Source organism: Callospermophilus lateralis (genome assembly GCF_048772815.1).
Source record: "Callospermophilus lateralis isolate mCalLat2 chromosome 5 unlocalized genomic scaffold, mCalLat2.hap1 SUPER_5_unloc_2, whole genome shotgun sequence".
NCBI lineage: Eukaryota > Metazoa > Chordata > Mammalia > Rodentia > Sciuridae > Callospermophilus > Callospermophilus lateralis.
The window spans coordinates 1,844,984-1,860,497 of NW_027510148.1; the positions used below are offsets into that span (position 1 = coordinate 1,844,984).

The 15,514-nt window shown below is 44.7% G+C and overlaps 2 protein-coding genes and 1 pseudogene across 2 annotated transcripts; all 3 read left to right on the forward strand.

Moving 5' to 3' along the window:
• The window catches only part of LOC143639848 (E3 ubiquitin-protein ligase TRIM58-like), a 305,237-nt pseudogene that overhangs the window by 114,527 nt on the left and 175,196 nt on the right, over window positions 1-15,514 (forward strand).
• On the forward strand, window positions 3,935-4,888 carry LOC143400168 (olfactory receptor 5V1-like). The gene has a single exon (XM_076857489.2). The coding sequence runs from the start codon at window positions 3,935-3,937 to the stop codon at window positions 4,886-4,888; it is 954 nt and encodes a 317-aa protein (XP_076713604.2).
• LOC143400169 (olfactory receptor 5V1-like) lies at window positions 13,624-14,571 on the forward strand. Its single transcript, XM_076857490.2, has one exon. The coding sequence runs from the start codon at window positions 13,624-13,626 to the stop codon at window positions 14,569-14,571; it is 948 nt and encodes a 315-aa protein (XP_076713605.2).

Genomic DNA, 15,514 nt, shown 5'->3' on the forward strand with positions numbered 1-15,514 from the left:
TTAAAAAATGAAATGATACAGCAAACACCTATATTTCCTTTACTTGGACTTATTAACTGTAATATATTGATTTTTCTATGAATTTACCTGTATACATGTGGACACAAAATTTATTCACACGGATTCTTTTAATTTCTAATCAGTATACTACAAGAAAATTGATTTATTGATTACAGGCTTAAATCAATTTGAAATTCCAACCACTTTGTGTCTAACAACAGTTTTCCATGCTTATGGTAAATAATCTCAACAACATAAAAATGAATGTTTGTGCATAAGATTGTTCACCCTATCTGACATGAATGGAATATATACCAATTTGGTAGTGAAATGATATTTTACAGGAATGATTACTCTGATTACAGCAAACTATTGTGAAAACATCAATTTCTTCTTCACCTTTGTCTGGTCATACAATCAGTGGGAAAAGTTTTGTTTTCTTTCACTCTAAGCAATTAAAACAAACCCTTCGTCACCGCTCCACAGTTCAGGTCCATTTTCACACCTATGTGAAATTGCTCAGCTGTGAGTGCCCACAACTGCATTAGTAACTGGGACTTGTGCAGCTATTCCCACCTGGGTCTGCACTGTCGTCATAGGGGAGGTGGGGACATTATAAACTACAGTGCGACTTTGAACAGGAGCCTCACTTGGAGCTGAGGAGTGGCTTGGGTTAACTGATGTGCTTTTAGTTCTCTGCTCATCTGGCTTTATTCCTGAAATTTGGTATTGCTGAGGACACCTGTGGACCAGGAAAGGTAGGAAAATTGTGTGTTCAATTCTGGATGTTGAATGGTAAGCTGTTGGATTTTGTGAAGATAATATAGGGTGAAAATGCACACATTTAAGATGCCGGTTAAAACAGCATTAAACAAGCAAAGAGAACATTTTCAGTTATTTAGAGTACCTAAATACATGTGTAAAAATAGTTCAGCTCAACTCATAAAACATGCCCACACTGTGCATTTCCACCACCTTTGCATGTGAGGCACAGAGGTCTCTAGATACTGTTTCTGACCCAAGGTCCTGAGTGTGTGTCCCTGTGAAATGGGATCATGAGAGTTAACAGGCACTGAGATGCCACCAACCAGGTGGCAGGTACCCTTTAGAAGTGTTTTTAAATTTTTTTACTGGGTACAACCCACGGAGTCAAAAGGGAAGCTATATAACTTGTTGCTTGGCAATAAAGCTTTAAAGAAAATTCTTCTTTGCTAAACAAAGTTGAAATATAATGTTTTCTGATATCATTATACTGAAAATTATGTGTTTTAAATTATCTTAGCATCTATCAGTGGTTGTTTGTGCTTAGTCAATGCTTTTCTTTTCTGTATAAATTGGACAACAAAAGTGACCCCATGCTGAAGAGAAAAGCTGTACGTATGGTTCACTGTGCTCTGACCGCATGTGCCCAAGGGCAGGCCAAGAACTGCTAAGGCGACAGGCTTCTGGGTAGCTCCTGGTGGACTGACCCTGGCTGCACGTCCTCTCCCTGATGGTCACCACGCCCCTGGCTCTGACTCCAACAAGCCCATCTCTGCCTGTGTCCTTCACTCTCTCACCTGCCCCTGCTTCACCAAGTGACCACAGATCACACATGGCATGCCTGTCCTGAGGACGAACCCGATTCTGCATGTAGGGCTCTGGAATCCTTAGGTAAGTGGGAAAGTTCACGGAGCTTCATCCCCAGTCATTATTATTAGCAACCTGTAAGTTGTGCTTCTAATCAGATGGCAAATGCCTAGGATTGAATTGTGTTTAATTTAGTAGGAAGATCCTCACAGGAAAAAATCTGGACTCTATATCATGAGCTTGAACACATTTTAAACATTCAAGTGCAAAATTTAAGGAGATTTATTATCTTTTCGAGGACAAGCTGAGTGTGTAACTGAAAGTTGGTTCATGGTTATAAAGATATTATAGACTCGTGTCTCATAACCCTGAGTTTTAAAACCAAATTGTTCAGTGTGTATATAAAGAAAAACAAGTATTTAATATAAAATGAATATTTACTCTCTGAAGACACTAATTTTCTTGAAATAAAAAGTACTTCATTTAATTTATGTTTTTATTTCATTTTCAAAGTGTTACATATAAAAAGGTGGGCCAGCTGAAACTACATATCTCTATAGACTCATGGACATTGGAGAATTGTAGAATTGTCACAGTAATGGTCTCTTTTTCTAATACATATTTTTAGTTGTATTTGGACACAATACCTTTATTTTATTTATTTATTTTATATGGTGCTGAGGGTGGGCCCCAGTGCCTCCCACGTAGGCGAGCATTCACCCTCTGAGCCACAACCCCAGCCAGTAGATGTTTCCTGTTTTAACATTTTCTTTCATTCAGTGGAATTCCTTTTTTTTTTCAAAGCTGCATAATAATACCCAAGGACTTTATGGTTATCACAGCAATGTTCTTTAGTATGTTCCACGAGACAGAGAGCTCATCATGGAGAGTGCTATGTAGCTATGGTTCACTGTGGACGCTCCATGAGGAGGGAGGACTGACGTGTTAAGTAGGATCCATGATTCCTGTTTAAATCCTGCAGGGAGAAAGGGTGAGGAGGTAGTTTCATTCCGTTTGTATAAATAAATCACTGTGTATGAGTCGCATTAATTATGCATTTTACCTGAGCAAAGAAGTCATCAATCGTCTTATCAGGCAATGCAGAAAGAAGGGGGGGTCACGGACAGGGACTTCTGCACTTTGTGCTCTAGCGGTCTTTTCTGAATTTCCAGTCAAATGTGTGTGTTAAAAAATAAATGAAAGGGGCTGGGGTTGTAGCTCAGCAGTAAAGTGCCTGCCTAGCACATGTGAAGCACTGGGTTCAATCCTCAGCATCACATAAAAATAAATAAATAAAATAAAGGTATCATGTTCATCTACAACTAAAAATATTAAAAAATAATTAATTAATTAAAAAACAAAGAAAATTTAAAAAAACAACCAGTTTTCAAAGGGATAGAAAAACCTCACACAAGTGTGGACCCGTAGACCTTCATTTAAAGTCATGTTGTAAATAGTTTTAAGAATTGCAATTATGTGAACTCTGATGAGACACACTAGTGAAACTAGAAAATTAAATAAGAATGAATAAAACTAACATGTTCTAGCATATGTAATTTAAGCCACCTTATTTCACTAAATATATTAAGCATGTGGCTAAGTATGCAAGTTTTATATTCAAAAGGTACGTGTGAACAATGTGAGTATATATGTGTTTACACACATATACATGATATAATTTCCTGAATGGAGACAGACAGACACTTTCAAACAAGTTGGTTTATGTCTTCAGGGTGAGTTTAATTTTATTAAGTTATATTTATGTTTGAGTGATGATGACTTGTAGATGAAGAAGCATCCTTCCTTTGATTTTTTCAGAATGGGAAGAGCCTGTCAGAGCAGGGCGTGCACCACTTATCACACCACACTCTCTCCATCCTTTCAAGTGCTAATTCTTAGTGTCTACTGAAGTGCACACACCAAGGAACAAAGCACAGCTTCTATGTCAAGGTCTTAGTATTGAGACAAACTATAAAAATAAACACTTGGAAATAATACAAAGCAGAACAAAGCAGGTGTCAAAGGGAAGGTGGATTTCCACTGAATTCTACAATCCCCAGAACAGCAGAAACCCCTCAAATGTTTGATGGAGAAGGTAGATTTTAAATTTCTCCATCTATTCAGAAGATTTCCTCTTGGTAAGGAAGCAAGGGTGAATATTTTAAGAAATATCATAAGTACTGTAAAGGACATGTGTCCAACAGGGGTTCAAATAGCTGCACCTCCTGGTCAGTAGGGCTGACAGGTCATGTCCACCACTTGCCCACTGCTTCTCAGAGCTCTCCAGCCCCGGGCTCCCGGCTCTCTAGACATAACCGGGCTTGTTGGCTTCCTTCCCTCCAGGAAGGCCCTGTGCAGGGAGCAGATGGACGTGGGCAACCTCAGCACAGTGACGCAGTTTGTGCTCATGGGACTCTCCGACCTCCCCGAGGTGCGCTACCCTCTCTTTGTGGTCTTTGCTGTCATCTACCAGATCACCTTGGCGGGAAACGGGGCCATTCTCTTGGCCCTTGGAATGGACAGAAAGCTGCACACTCCCATGTATTACCTTCTGGCAAATTTGTCCCTCCTGGACATCTTCTGCTCATCCACCACCGTCCCCAAGATGCTGCACAATCTCTTGAGCGGGGAGAACAGCATTTCTTTCCTTGGGTGTGCAGTGCAACTCTATTCTCTGGTGGCCCTGATGGGGACCGAAGTCTTCCTGCTGGCCGTCATGGCTTATGACCGCTACGTGGCCATATGCTTTCCTCTGCGTTATGCTCTCATCATGACCAAGGTGCGCTGTGTCCAGCTGGTGTGTGGAACCTGGGCAGCTGGGTTCCTCAACTCTCTCCTGCACACTGTGTCCACCTTCCGCCTGTCTTTTTGCAAGTCCAACCTGGTCAACCAGTACTACTGTGACATCCCACAGATTGTGGCCCTCTCCTGCTCCTCCACGTACATGGCAGAGATGCTTGCCTTAGTGATAGGAGGCATCTTTGGGACCAGCGCCTTCCTGACCACCCTGGTCTCTTACGTGTACATCATCTGCACCATCCTCAGGATCCGGTCAGCAGAAGGCAAGCGCAGAGCCTTCTCCACCTGTGCGTCCCACCTCCTGGTGGTCTGCCTCTTCTATGGCACAGCCATCTTCACCTACATGCGCCGCTCCTCCAGCCAAGACTCCCTCTCCAGAGACAGACTCGTCTCTATGCTCTACGGGGTGATCACCCCGATGCTGAACCCCCTCATCTACAGCCTGAGAAATATGGAGGTCAAGGGAGCTCTCATGAGGGTCCTATGTGGAGGAGCATGTTCACGGCAAGCAGAGCATTAGAACAGAGCGACTCCATGCTCTGCCCAGAGTGAAGTCATGGGAAGAATTTATAGAATAGTTGCCCCTCAACGTCTACAATCCCTATCTGTGCACCCACATGTAACTTCAGCTGACCTATCCATTTATGTGTATCTCCATCTCAAAACTTTGGGACCCTAACATTTGGCATCCAATAGTGAACGTCTTGGAGAGGAAAGGAGGACTGTTGATCCTGGGTGGATAGGACGAAAGCTGAGCTATTCTAAGTTCACCTGGGCCCTTGCCCACCGTGCATGTACTCATATCTCAGCCTCCACCTCTCCTGAGTCTGAATCTGTCCTAACCCTCCATCTATGTGTCTTCCTTCCACCTCTTCCTCTTGGCTGCTCATCTTCTCACCCTGCCATGCTCCCTGTTATGGTTTGGATGTGAGCTGTCCACCAAAAGCTCATGTGGGAGACATGCAAGAGGGTTCAGAGGGGAAATGATTGGATTGTGAGAGCCCTAACCCTACCAGTGAATCGATCACCTGATGGGATTAATTGAGTGGTAACTGACACAGGTGGGTGTGGCTGGAGGACATGGGGCACTGGGGCCATGACTTTGGGGTTTATATTTTTGTCTGGTAAGTGGAGTCTCTCTATATATTTCTTTCTCTCTCTCTCTCTCTCTCTCTCCTTCCTGGTCATCATCTGCCACACTCTTCCACCATGTGCGCCTGTGTGACTTTGTCATCATGCTTTCCCCATCCCTGAGTCTCAGCATTTTCATGGACTGTGACTAGAGAGCTGTCATTTCTGCTTCATTCTGTCCTTCTGTCATCTGTAGAAACAGGAAATATTTCTTTCCAGACTACTACTTATGTTAATTACACCACTTTTGGTCTGCAATTATTTATTTTTTAAAATATTTTTTCAATTCTGAGCATCCTAATTATGTCCCAAACAGCCTCTGCTCAGAAAAGTAAATTAGCAGCATAACTCTTATGAATGTCTATGGAGGTTCCACAAAAGAGAAAAGTAGACTACTTGTTATGGTTTGGAAATAAGGTGTCTCCCTGAAGTTCTGGTGTACGATTGTGATGTGTCAACCCAAAATAAAATTTAACAATTAAAAAAAATGCATTGCAAAGTATCCTATGTTCTTTGCTTGGAAGAATTAATATTGGGCAAGATCCAAGATGGCGGGCTGGAGGGAGGCAGCATTCTGTGTCGCTCCCTGACTTGGGTCTCAAGTAGTGACAATACTGCTTCTCTGCGATATTCCTGCTCCCTGGAGGGAAACAGGGCCACCATGCCCATATAGGGCTCTAGGCCTCCGCATCAGAGTAGGTCTCCCAATTACTGGCCTACACAGGACTATTGGGCAACCAAGTGGGACCATCAGCACCCGCGCAGAGCTCTCAGCCACTCACCTGAGCAGAAATCGCTGATGCCACTCCCCCCACAGGACACCTGGCAGGTTCTCACATGCAGGAATCTGGCCACCACTCCTGTGGGGACCCCCATCTACCAACATGGGGCTGCTCCATCACCACCATCTTGGAACTCTGCAGCAGCAGAGATAGTCCCCTACACGTAGTGGCCTGCTCCCGAGAACTTCCCACAGGCTCTGAAGTCAGCCAACAGCCACACACTGCACACCACAGAGTTGTTTCTGAACTCATCGTCCAATGCCATCACAGCTCCTCCCACATAACCTGACAGCCCACCGCTGAAAGCAGGCGCCTCCATCTTGGATCCCCTTCATCACCATCTTCAGTAGGGGCAACTCCCAGTTTGGAACTCTGGTTGGCCGGGGACCCAGTTTCTACTGCCACAGTCTGGCTGGGCACAATTCAGGAGCCACTTGTCAAAAGAAACGAACTTTATTTTTAGAACACACATGCCAAACCACACAGCTCCTCAGGAAAAACCTTCAGAGCCCAACTGCCACCACCGGCTTCCCACAAGCCTCTCAACCTCCCCCACTCCTCCTGCTCTTGAGGCTGATTGGCTGGGTCGAGTGGGCAGAGCCAAAAAAAGTCCCCCAATGAGCAGCTCCATGGTCTGAAAGGGCGGGGAAACAGCCCAATGAGCATCACTGAAGAGGAGCCAATCAGTTGGCAGCTAGAAGTTTGCTGGGGCCGCTGTGAGCCAATCATCAGCTGGCAGCTGGAAGTTTGCTGGCAGCTGGAAGTTTGCTGGGGCCCCTTTCGGCTGTGGCTCTCAACATTCTACCCAGTTTCTTCACCATGCGGAGGGTGGAGATACCAGTTAACAACAGACGACCCCATCTATTGGATGAGAAGGGAAGCAGGAAAGATACTGATCTCCATCAAACAATCCCTGTGTCTTCCTTCAAGATTTTTTTCCTCTCCCTCTCTATTCTCCCACCCTCACATCCCCAACATATGTGAAACCAAGTGCTTTGCTTGCATGAATTAGGATACTGAGGACTGGGACTTCTGACTAGCATATTACACCTGTGTTGTATACTCTTTATTTCTTTTTTTCCCATCAGTTTCTACTATCTTATATTTTTATTTTTCTTAATATGAATGTGTGTTTGTTTTATGTACTCTACTGTCTTCCCACTTACTTGTCTACCCAAATTTATTTCCTCTCCCTTCTCCTGCCACTAACCTTCCTCTTTAGATTTCTCTTTCACACTTTCTAAGATACAAAACTCTATCTCCTCACCCCCTACCTCCTCAGCATATCATCTTACTCCTTGCCCCTGGTTCTTTGTCCACCATCAGAAACTGTAAACCCTTTTACAAATCTCCTGAGTATATTGTAGATAACAATTGAATTCACCATTTCTGGACATTGTGACTAAACTGTAAGTGTCTTAATGGCAAACATCAGTTTTTAGGGTGTATATTGTTTATATTGGGATCTGATAACACTGTCCTTCACCTCAAAGGAGAGGTATCCCTACAGGGCATAAGCCTATAGGGTAAAAGAGTAACATCTAAGATCCACAGAGATAGAAGGGAAGACACACAGCAACATGAAAAGACAAGGGAAGAGAGTGCCCCAAATCAATCAAGATGCTATGTGATTTGAACCCATGGCCAGCACAGCAGAAGGAATGACAGAGAAGGAGTTCAGGATTACATAATTAAAATGTTCTGTGAATTAAAGGAAGAATTAATATTGTTAAAATTACCATATTAAGAAATCTGTAGATACAATGTAATCCCTACAAATTTCTAATGTCATTTTTATAGATATGTAAAATTTAATTTTATGTAAAACCACAAAAACCTTGAGTAGCCAAGGAAATTATGGGCAAAAATAACAAAACAGGAGGAATAACACAAAGCTGGAGTTAGCTTTGAGGAAAAAGTTCAATTTTTTTGTTGAGGTAAATTGGAAAGTGCGATGAGTATTGCTAAAATTTGAATTTTTTGTCTTCCAATATTGCTTTAAATGTCCCTTTCCAAAGGTTAAATATTCAACATGATAGATACTTTAGCTTGATCTAAATACTCCATGTTTTATTGAAAATAACAAATGCGTTATATCTAATACTATAACTACCATGAATTATTATTATCATTAAATAATTTCAAGTATATGAATAAAAATTAATTCTAATTGTGATTCAAACGCACCAGAAGTGATGAAAGAGTAAGAAGCAGACACCAGCCGTGAGGTCAGAAGCTGTGAGTGCCTGGCCCTTACACCAGCCCAAAACTGGAATCAAGCAAAATAACCCAGAACACAGCAATTCCCTGCAAGTAATCAGAAAAAAAGGGGGGTCGACAAACAGCCTAACAGAAAGTAAAAGTAACCGTTCTAAGGACAGTAAGTGAGATATATTTAAACACACTTGTGGATAACTGAGCATTGTCAGGAAAACAGAATAAACCTTAAATAGATATGCAAAAGAGAAAGAGGAAAAGACCAAAGCAGATCACTAAAAAATGCGACAGGCAATAAATACTGAGGAGTAGAAGGATGTGGTCATTGCAGGAGAACATGGTGGAGAAAAGGACAAGTGTCCATTTTGCTTAATTACCTGGAGCAGGCCTGGGGAAACTGACCGTGAGCAGACAGATGGATGCATTGAGACCTGAGCTCTGTACAGCACCATTATAGAGGTGGGAGGAGAGGACGCCCTAGTGGTGAATACAGGACAGCAGGGCGGTCCTGTGTCCTGGACACCACAGACTTTGAATTATAACCGGCTCTGGAGACAGAGTCTTTCTGTCCCGACAGAAGGCTCCTGTCAAGAAGACGCACAGCAATTTTAAATACACAGGCACCCACTACAGAAAAGGGCTGCGTAGGAACATGGACAGACCTGAACACAAACATCAAGAGCAGTGAAGTAAAGGTCGACGCTCAGACTGGACCTGGAGTGTCCCCAGGGCCTGGGTGGTGAGAGCCTGGGCTGCAGTGTGGCCTGCTTGGGTAGTGGAGGAGGGCCAGTGGAAGCAGGGTCACCACCCTGGACATGCCCTGGAGATGCTGGCCCTGTCCCTTTCTGCATCCCCATGCTTCCCAGATGCCAGGAGTGAGCAGATTCCACCACCTCAAGTCCCGCCATGATGTACCTCGCCACAGGCCCCCGAAGACGCAGGGACAAATGACCATTGGGGAAAGCTCCTACACCAGGAGCCAAAACAAAGCCTTTCTCTCATTAAGTTGATTGACCTCCAGCATTTGACGACCGTGGAAAGCCAGCTGACACGGGTGGGACTTTGCAGTAGAACCTTCCTTCCGTTCAGGAAGATCATCTGGCCATCTGGCCTGCAGAGAGCAGAGGCACCCAGGGGGAACCACAGACCATTCCACTTAAGAGCCGCAGAACCTCCCTCTTCTACAAGACCATCCCTTCTGAAAAGCTGGAATAACTGTACTGAAATGTCCATGGCAGCTTGGGAGACTCTTGTCACAACCCTGGCTTGTGAGAGAAAGAGGTACCAAGAGACTCCCAGTGTGCGACCTGAAGAGAGAGTGAGTGTCCTGAGGTCCAGTCCAGGAGGGTTCCCAGGCTGACGCACACATGTGGCGCACATGCAGCGCACCCCATGGTGACGGGAATCAGGCTGCTTCAGGTGGAAGCTGTGTCCGCGCAGCCGTGGCTCCCTCCCTGCAGAGCAGACAGAAGCCGTGGGGACTTGTATTTCTGTTCCTTTTGATGTTTGTGTCTGACTTGGTCCTGTTGAGTCTGAAATTAGAGTTATTGAAACAGTGAAATGGGTTAACATTTACTTAATGTTGTCCTCACCACATTCAGTCATTGCAAACGCTCTCTACCTATCATCCATCTGTCCTTCTGTCATCCATCTGTCTGTCTGCCATCTATCTGACCTATACACAAAGATTTTTCTATTACTCAATCAATACCCAACTAGGAAATCAAGTTGGGGTCACCATTGGAACTGGGTGCACTAACACCCACGGGTCTGACCCTGCACGCGTAGGTGTCATGTGGGCGGCACACAGCTTCACAGAGGAGACGTGGAGTGGTACATAGACGTCGTGTGGAGTTTGCCATGGAGCTGCACATGTGTCAGTATCTGATGATATGATCCTACTTTGGAGGGATGATTGCTATGAATACAGACACCTTGACAACAATACTCTTTGCTCTTGATGACAAGTGCATTAGCAGGAAATGTCTTGCTTTACCTCACCCAGGGCCATCATTAGAATCAAAGATGGCACTCACAGGATTTAGACTCATTTTTAAACTTCCTGAGATTGATTAGCTATGAGTTTCTGTTAGTCAGTTGGTTTCAATTTGGATCATGTGCAAGAGAGGAGTATTCCCCCTAGGGTCATTATCGTTACTGTCATTTTTCCTAGGGGAAAAGGGGTGCAATATAAACCAGGCTAAATTCCTGACTGTGTCCAAATGCAAGCCATGAGTTTGCTTTTCTTTCCTGATGTGATGTGCTGTCCAGATCATCTGGCCTCCTGGTTGAGTATTTTTTATGGGTAATATAACCTCCTACAAAAGAATACTTAAAAGTCATATTGCCTTGATATGCATATGGTAAAATAAGTCATTTTAATTGCAGGAAGTTTAGGTTATATGTGGGCTATTTGTGCTTCATGATTTTCTTCTCTTGTTCTCTAGCTAGTGGAAACTTGAAGTAACTCTTTGGTAAAGAGAAAAGCTTCCTGTGCGGTGTACATGACTTGGGTCATATGCAGAGGGGTAAGTCAAACAATGGAGGGTGGGATATCTGGGTGATTTCCCAAGGAATTCCCGCCAGCCCCCATGTGGGTTCCCATGGTGTGGGTGACCAGGCGGCCACCTAGAGCACATATAAGGCTGCATTTCATGAGCACTCTTCTTAATCTCTAGTCAGTCCATCAACTCCTGATTCCTCACATTGACAAGGAAGGTTCTGGAACTTCTTCTTCAGCAAAACACTGAAAAAAATATGACTCTTATTTTTCTAATTAGATGGCTGATTAAACAGGATTTAGTTAAGTTTAGTAGAAGGAGATTGCTACTCCAAACACAAGTTCCCTCACCACATGAGCAAATTCTACGTTCCACATGTCAAATCAGGAAATTTTATTGAGTTTTAAACAATCAAGTGCAAAATTTAATGAAAATGCAACAGTTTTTGGAGGATAATTGTTGATTATGTAGCTTTGAGGAAGGACCGGAGCATGTTATCAATCTGAATGATACTCATTCCTCATAGTGCTGTTTTTTTTTTTTAAAGTCAAATTTGCAAATGTAAAAAGAAAATTAGTGAGCTGGGATGTGGCTCATGCGGTAGCGTGCTCGCCTGGCATGTGTGCGGCCCGGGTTCGATCCTCAGCACCACATACAAACAAAGTGTTGTGTCCGCCAAAAACTAAAAAATAAATAAATAATAAAATTCTCTCTCTCTCTCTCTCTCTCTCTCTCTCTCTCTCTCTCTCAAAAAAAAAAAAAAAAGAAAGAAAGAAAATTAGTAACTATCTAGGAAGTTAGTGTTCACTTTCTCAAGTTACTGCTCCCCGGGTTAGAAAAGTGCCTTATTTATTCACTTGAATGTACTAATATGGCCAGGCCGTCAGAGCCTCGTTTGGGGGTTCTTCCTGCCAAGGAGGATGTAAGCTACCTGAGAAATTAAAGCCTAGAATAATTAATGAAGAACAAAAGACAAGGTCAGAAAGACAGATTCACCAGGGGAGTCCCTGATAGGTCCAGTCCACACAGGAGCTGGAGCCAGACAGTTAGGAATGGCTCCCATGTTGACTGATGGGGCACATCAAAGGCAGGGATAAGGTTTCAGGGTGGAGTCTTGCTTCCTTATGTCTTGCAGTCGGCAGGTTGACTCGCATCTTGGTCGGTCACACCCATCTCAGAGGGGCTGTGCGGCTACAGCAGGTCACCCAATCTCCAGTGCTATGTGGGACCTTTGGTAGAGCTGAGGGGGAAGTTCACCTGCACCAGGCAGTCTATCCCTGTGGGGGGCCATGGGACATTCCAGTGCCAGACCCATCCCCTCACTGGCTGTGATGTGCAATACAATCCACACTCAGCCCATGGATGGCTCTCAATATACAAGTACATTTTAAAGATATTAATACATAAAGATGTAGACAGGAGTTTTAAACTTGGTGGAATTGAGAGCATTCCAGACCTAAGAGTTGAGTTGACAGGTGGCTTTTCCCTGAACCATTCTCTCCCTCATTACACATCCCTCCTCAGATGAACAATTACTGCCAATCCATGACTTATAACAATTTTCTTCCCTAGGTTTTGATTCGAAGAGATCACTAAAAACTGTTTATTTCCAAAGAACAGTGTTAACAAACCTGGTGTTACTTGAGGAGGGAAAAATAGAACTCTTGCAATTCTTACCCAAGTCTTACAGGAAATAGAAAAGCAGACTTACAAGCATTTCTTGCCAGGTCGGAAATGTATCCTTGTGTCTAAGTGGTAACACCCATGTTCTCTGAAAAAGAAAGCATTCCCAGCTGCTACCTAGCTAAATAGATCATATGAGGACCAGAGAAAGTAACTTTTGTATTTTATTTTCTGACCAGTCTTATCTTTGAATTTTCCATTGCATACATGTAGTGTTAGAGGGAAAAAAATCCACAGTGCTTACTTGTGGAATTGAGTGAAGCTTCCTGTAAAGAAGTGGTGACACTGGGCTTCTGTGGGCTGGGCAGGGCCACGCTGACCCCGGAGGCCGCTCTGGAAGTTGTGTGGGGATGCTCCTGCTGACTTCTTCCAGGTCTGGGTACTTCTAGTGCAATCCACTCCTTCACCTCATGTTTCTCCATATGTCTGCGGATTCTAATTCTGATTTAAGTGCACATATCAATAATTGCACTCCTAATCAGAATGATAATATATGAGACATAAATACCTATAACAGGTAATATGAATGTCCAGGACCTTCTAAGGAATCTAGTACCAAGGATAGCACCACCCAGGGCAGCACAAGGCAAGTGTCCCAGCAGAGGACAGAGCCCTGCTCAGAGCTCGCTCCACTGAGACTTCCCACAGGGTGGTGAAGGCTGGCACCAGAATCCCCAGGTGCTCAGGCAGCGTCCTCTGGAAAAGGAACCTAGCAGGACTATTTCAAGAAATGGCAAGAGTACAGCTGTGTCCAACAGGTGTTTAAATAGCTGCACCTTCTGGTTCAAATAGCTGCACCTCCTGGTCAGCAGGGCTGACAGGTCATGTTCACCACATGCCCACTGCTTTCCAGAGCTCCCCAGCCCCGGGCTCCCTGCTCTCTAGACATAACCGGGCTTGTTGGCTTCCTTCCCTCCAGGAAGGCCCTGTGCAGGGAGCAGATGGACGTGGGCAACCTCAGCACAGTGACGCAGTTTGTGCTCATGGGACTCTCCGACCTCCCCGAGGTGCGCTACCCTCTCTTTGTGGTCTTTGCTGTCATCTACCAGATCACCTTGGCGGGAAATGGGGCCATTCTCTTGGCCCTTTGCACAGAGAGAAAGCTGCACACTCCCATGTATTACCTTCTGGCAAATTTGTCCCTCCTGGATATCTTCTGCCCATTAGCCACCGTCCCCAAGATGCTGCACAACCTCTTGAGCGGGGAGAACAGCATTTCTTTCCTTGGGTGTGCAGTGCAACTCTATTCTCTGGTGGCCTTTATGGGGACCGAAGTCTTCCTGCTGGCTGTCATGGCTTATGACCGCTACGTGGCCATATGCTTTCCTCTGCGTTATGCCCTCATCATGACCAAGGTGCGCTGTGTCCAGCTGGTGTGTGGGACCTGGGCAGCTGGGTTCCTCAACTCTCTCCTGCACACTGTGTCCACCTTCTGCCTCTCTTTCTGCAAGTCCAACCTGGTCAACCAGTTGGACATCCCACAGGTTGTGGCCCTCTCCTGCTCCTCCACGTACATGACAGAGATGCTTGTTTTAGTGGTAGGAGGCATGCTGGGAATCAGCGCCTTCCTGACCACCCTGGTCTCTTACGTGTACATCATCTGCACCATCCTCAGGATCCGGTCAGCAGAAGGCAAGTGCAGAGCCTTCTCCACCTGTGCGTCCCACCTCCTGGTAGTCTGCCTCTTCTACCGCACAACCATCTTCACCTACGTCCGCCCCTCTTCCAGCCAACATTCCCCTGCCAGAGACAGACTCGTCTCTATGCTCTATGGGGTGATCACCCCAATGCTGAACCCCCTCATCTACAGGCTGAGAAACTCGGAGGTCAAGGGAGCACTCACAAGGGTCCTGTGTGGAGGAGCACGTTCACAGCAAGCAGAGCATTAGAACAGAGCGACTCCGTGCTCTGCCCAGAGTGAAGTCATGGGAAAACGGTTTTCTCTCAAGATTTGGGGTAAAGTTCTGTACACACAGAAATTCATAGACATACATGTAGGTGCACATTTAGCTGTACGTATTTATGTATCTCATTCTTTATTAGGAATTAAAATTTGACATCCAAAATTAAAATTCTTTGACATTCTAACAGACCATCTGCTAACTTGTATCCATGCTACCTTTCCTATGCCCATCCCACATCCAGCCTGTCTGAGCCCTAATAGAGCTAGACTATGTCATCTGTCTTATTTCCTTTTCTAATCAACATCCAACCGTCTCTCTGTAGATCTTCCATTTAAACTCCTTGTTTCTGTATTTTTAGCTGAAAATGGACAATCTGTGGCCATGAACACTTAGGAGGTTCTCAGGGAAGTTAGGGTGCACACACGTGTGTTAACTGAGCTGCATCCTTACACAGCCCTCTCCTCGTCGCCCTGCGCTGTCCTGTGGTGGGAGCTCTTGACACCGACTTGCGTGACGAGTTTGAAATGCATGCTCTGTTACTGGCCATGCTCATCATGTGCTGCAGCAGGTCTCGGGGACACGAATACCTGGCCTATGTGTTGAGGCTCCGAGCCCTGAGCACTCATCTCCCACTCTCTCCCTCCCTGGTAACCCGCCCTCCTGTCTCTCCTTTCTTTGAGTTCAATTTCTTCAGGTTCCACGTGTGAGTTAAGAACATAGGGTATACATATGGTAACATACGGTATATATATTGTAACATATGGTATTCATGTGGTAACATACGGTATTCATGCGGTATCATATGGTATTCATATGGTATCATGTGGTATTCATATGGTATCATGTGGTAACATACGGTATTCATTTAGCATAAAGGTCTTCATTTCCATCCAAGTGAGGAATTTTAAATCAGGGGAGTGCTGGGGGC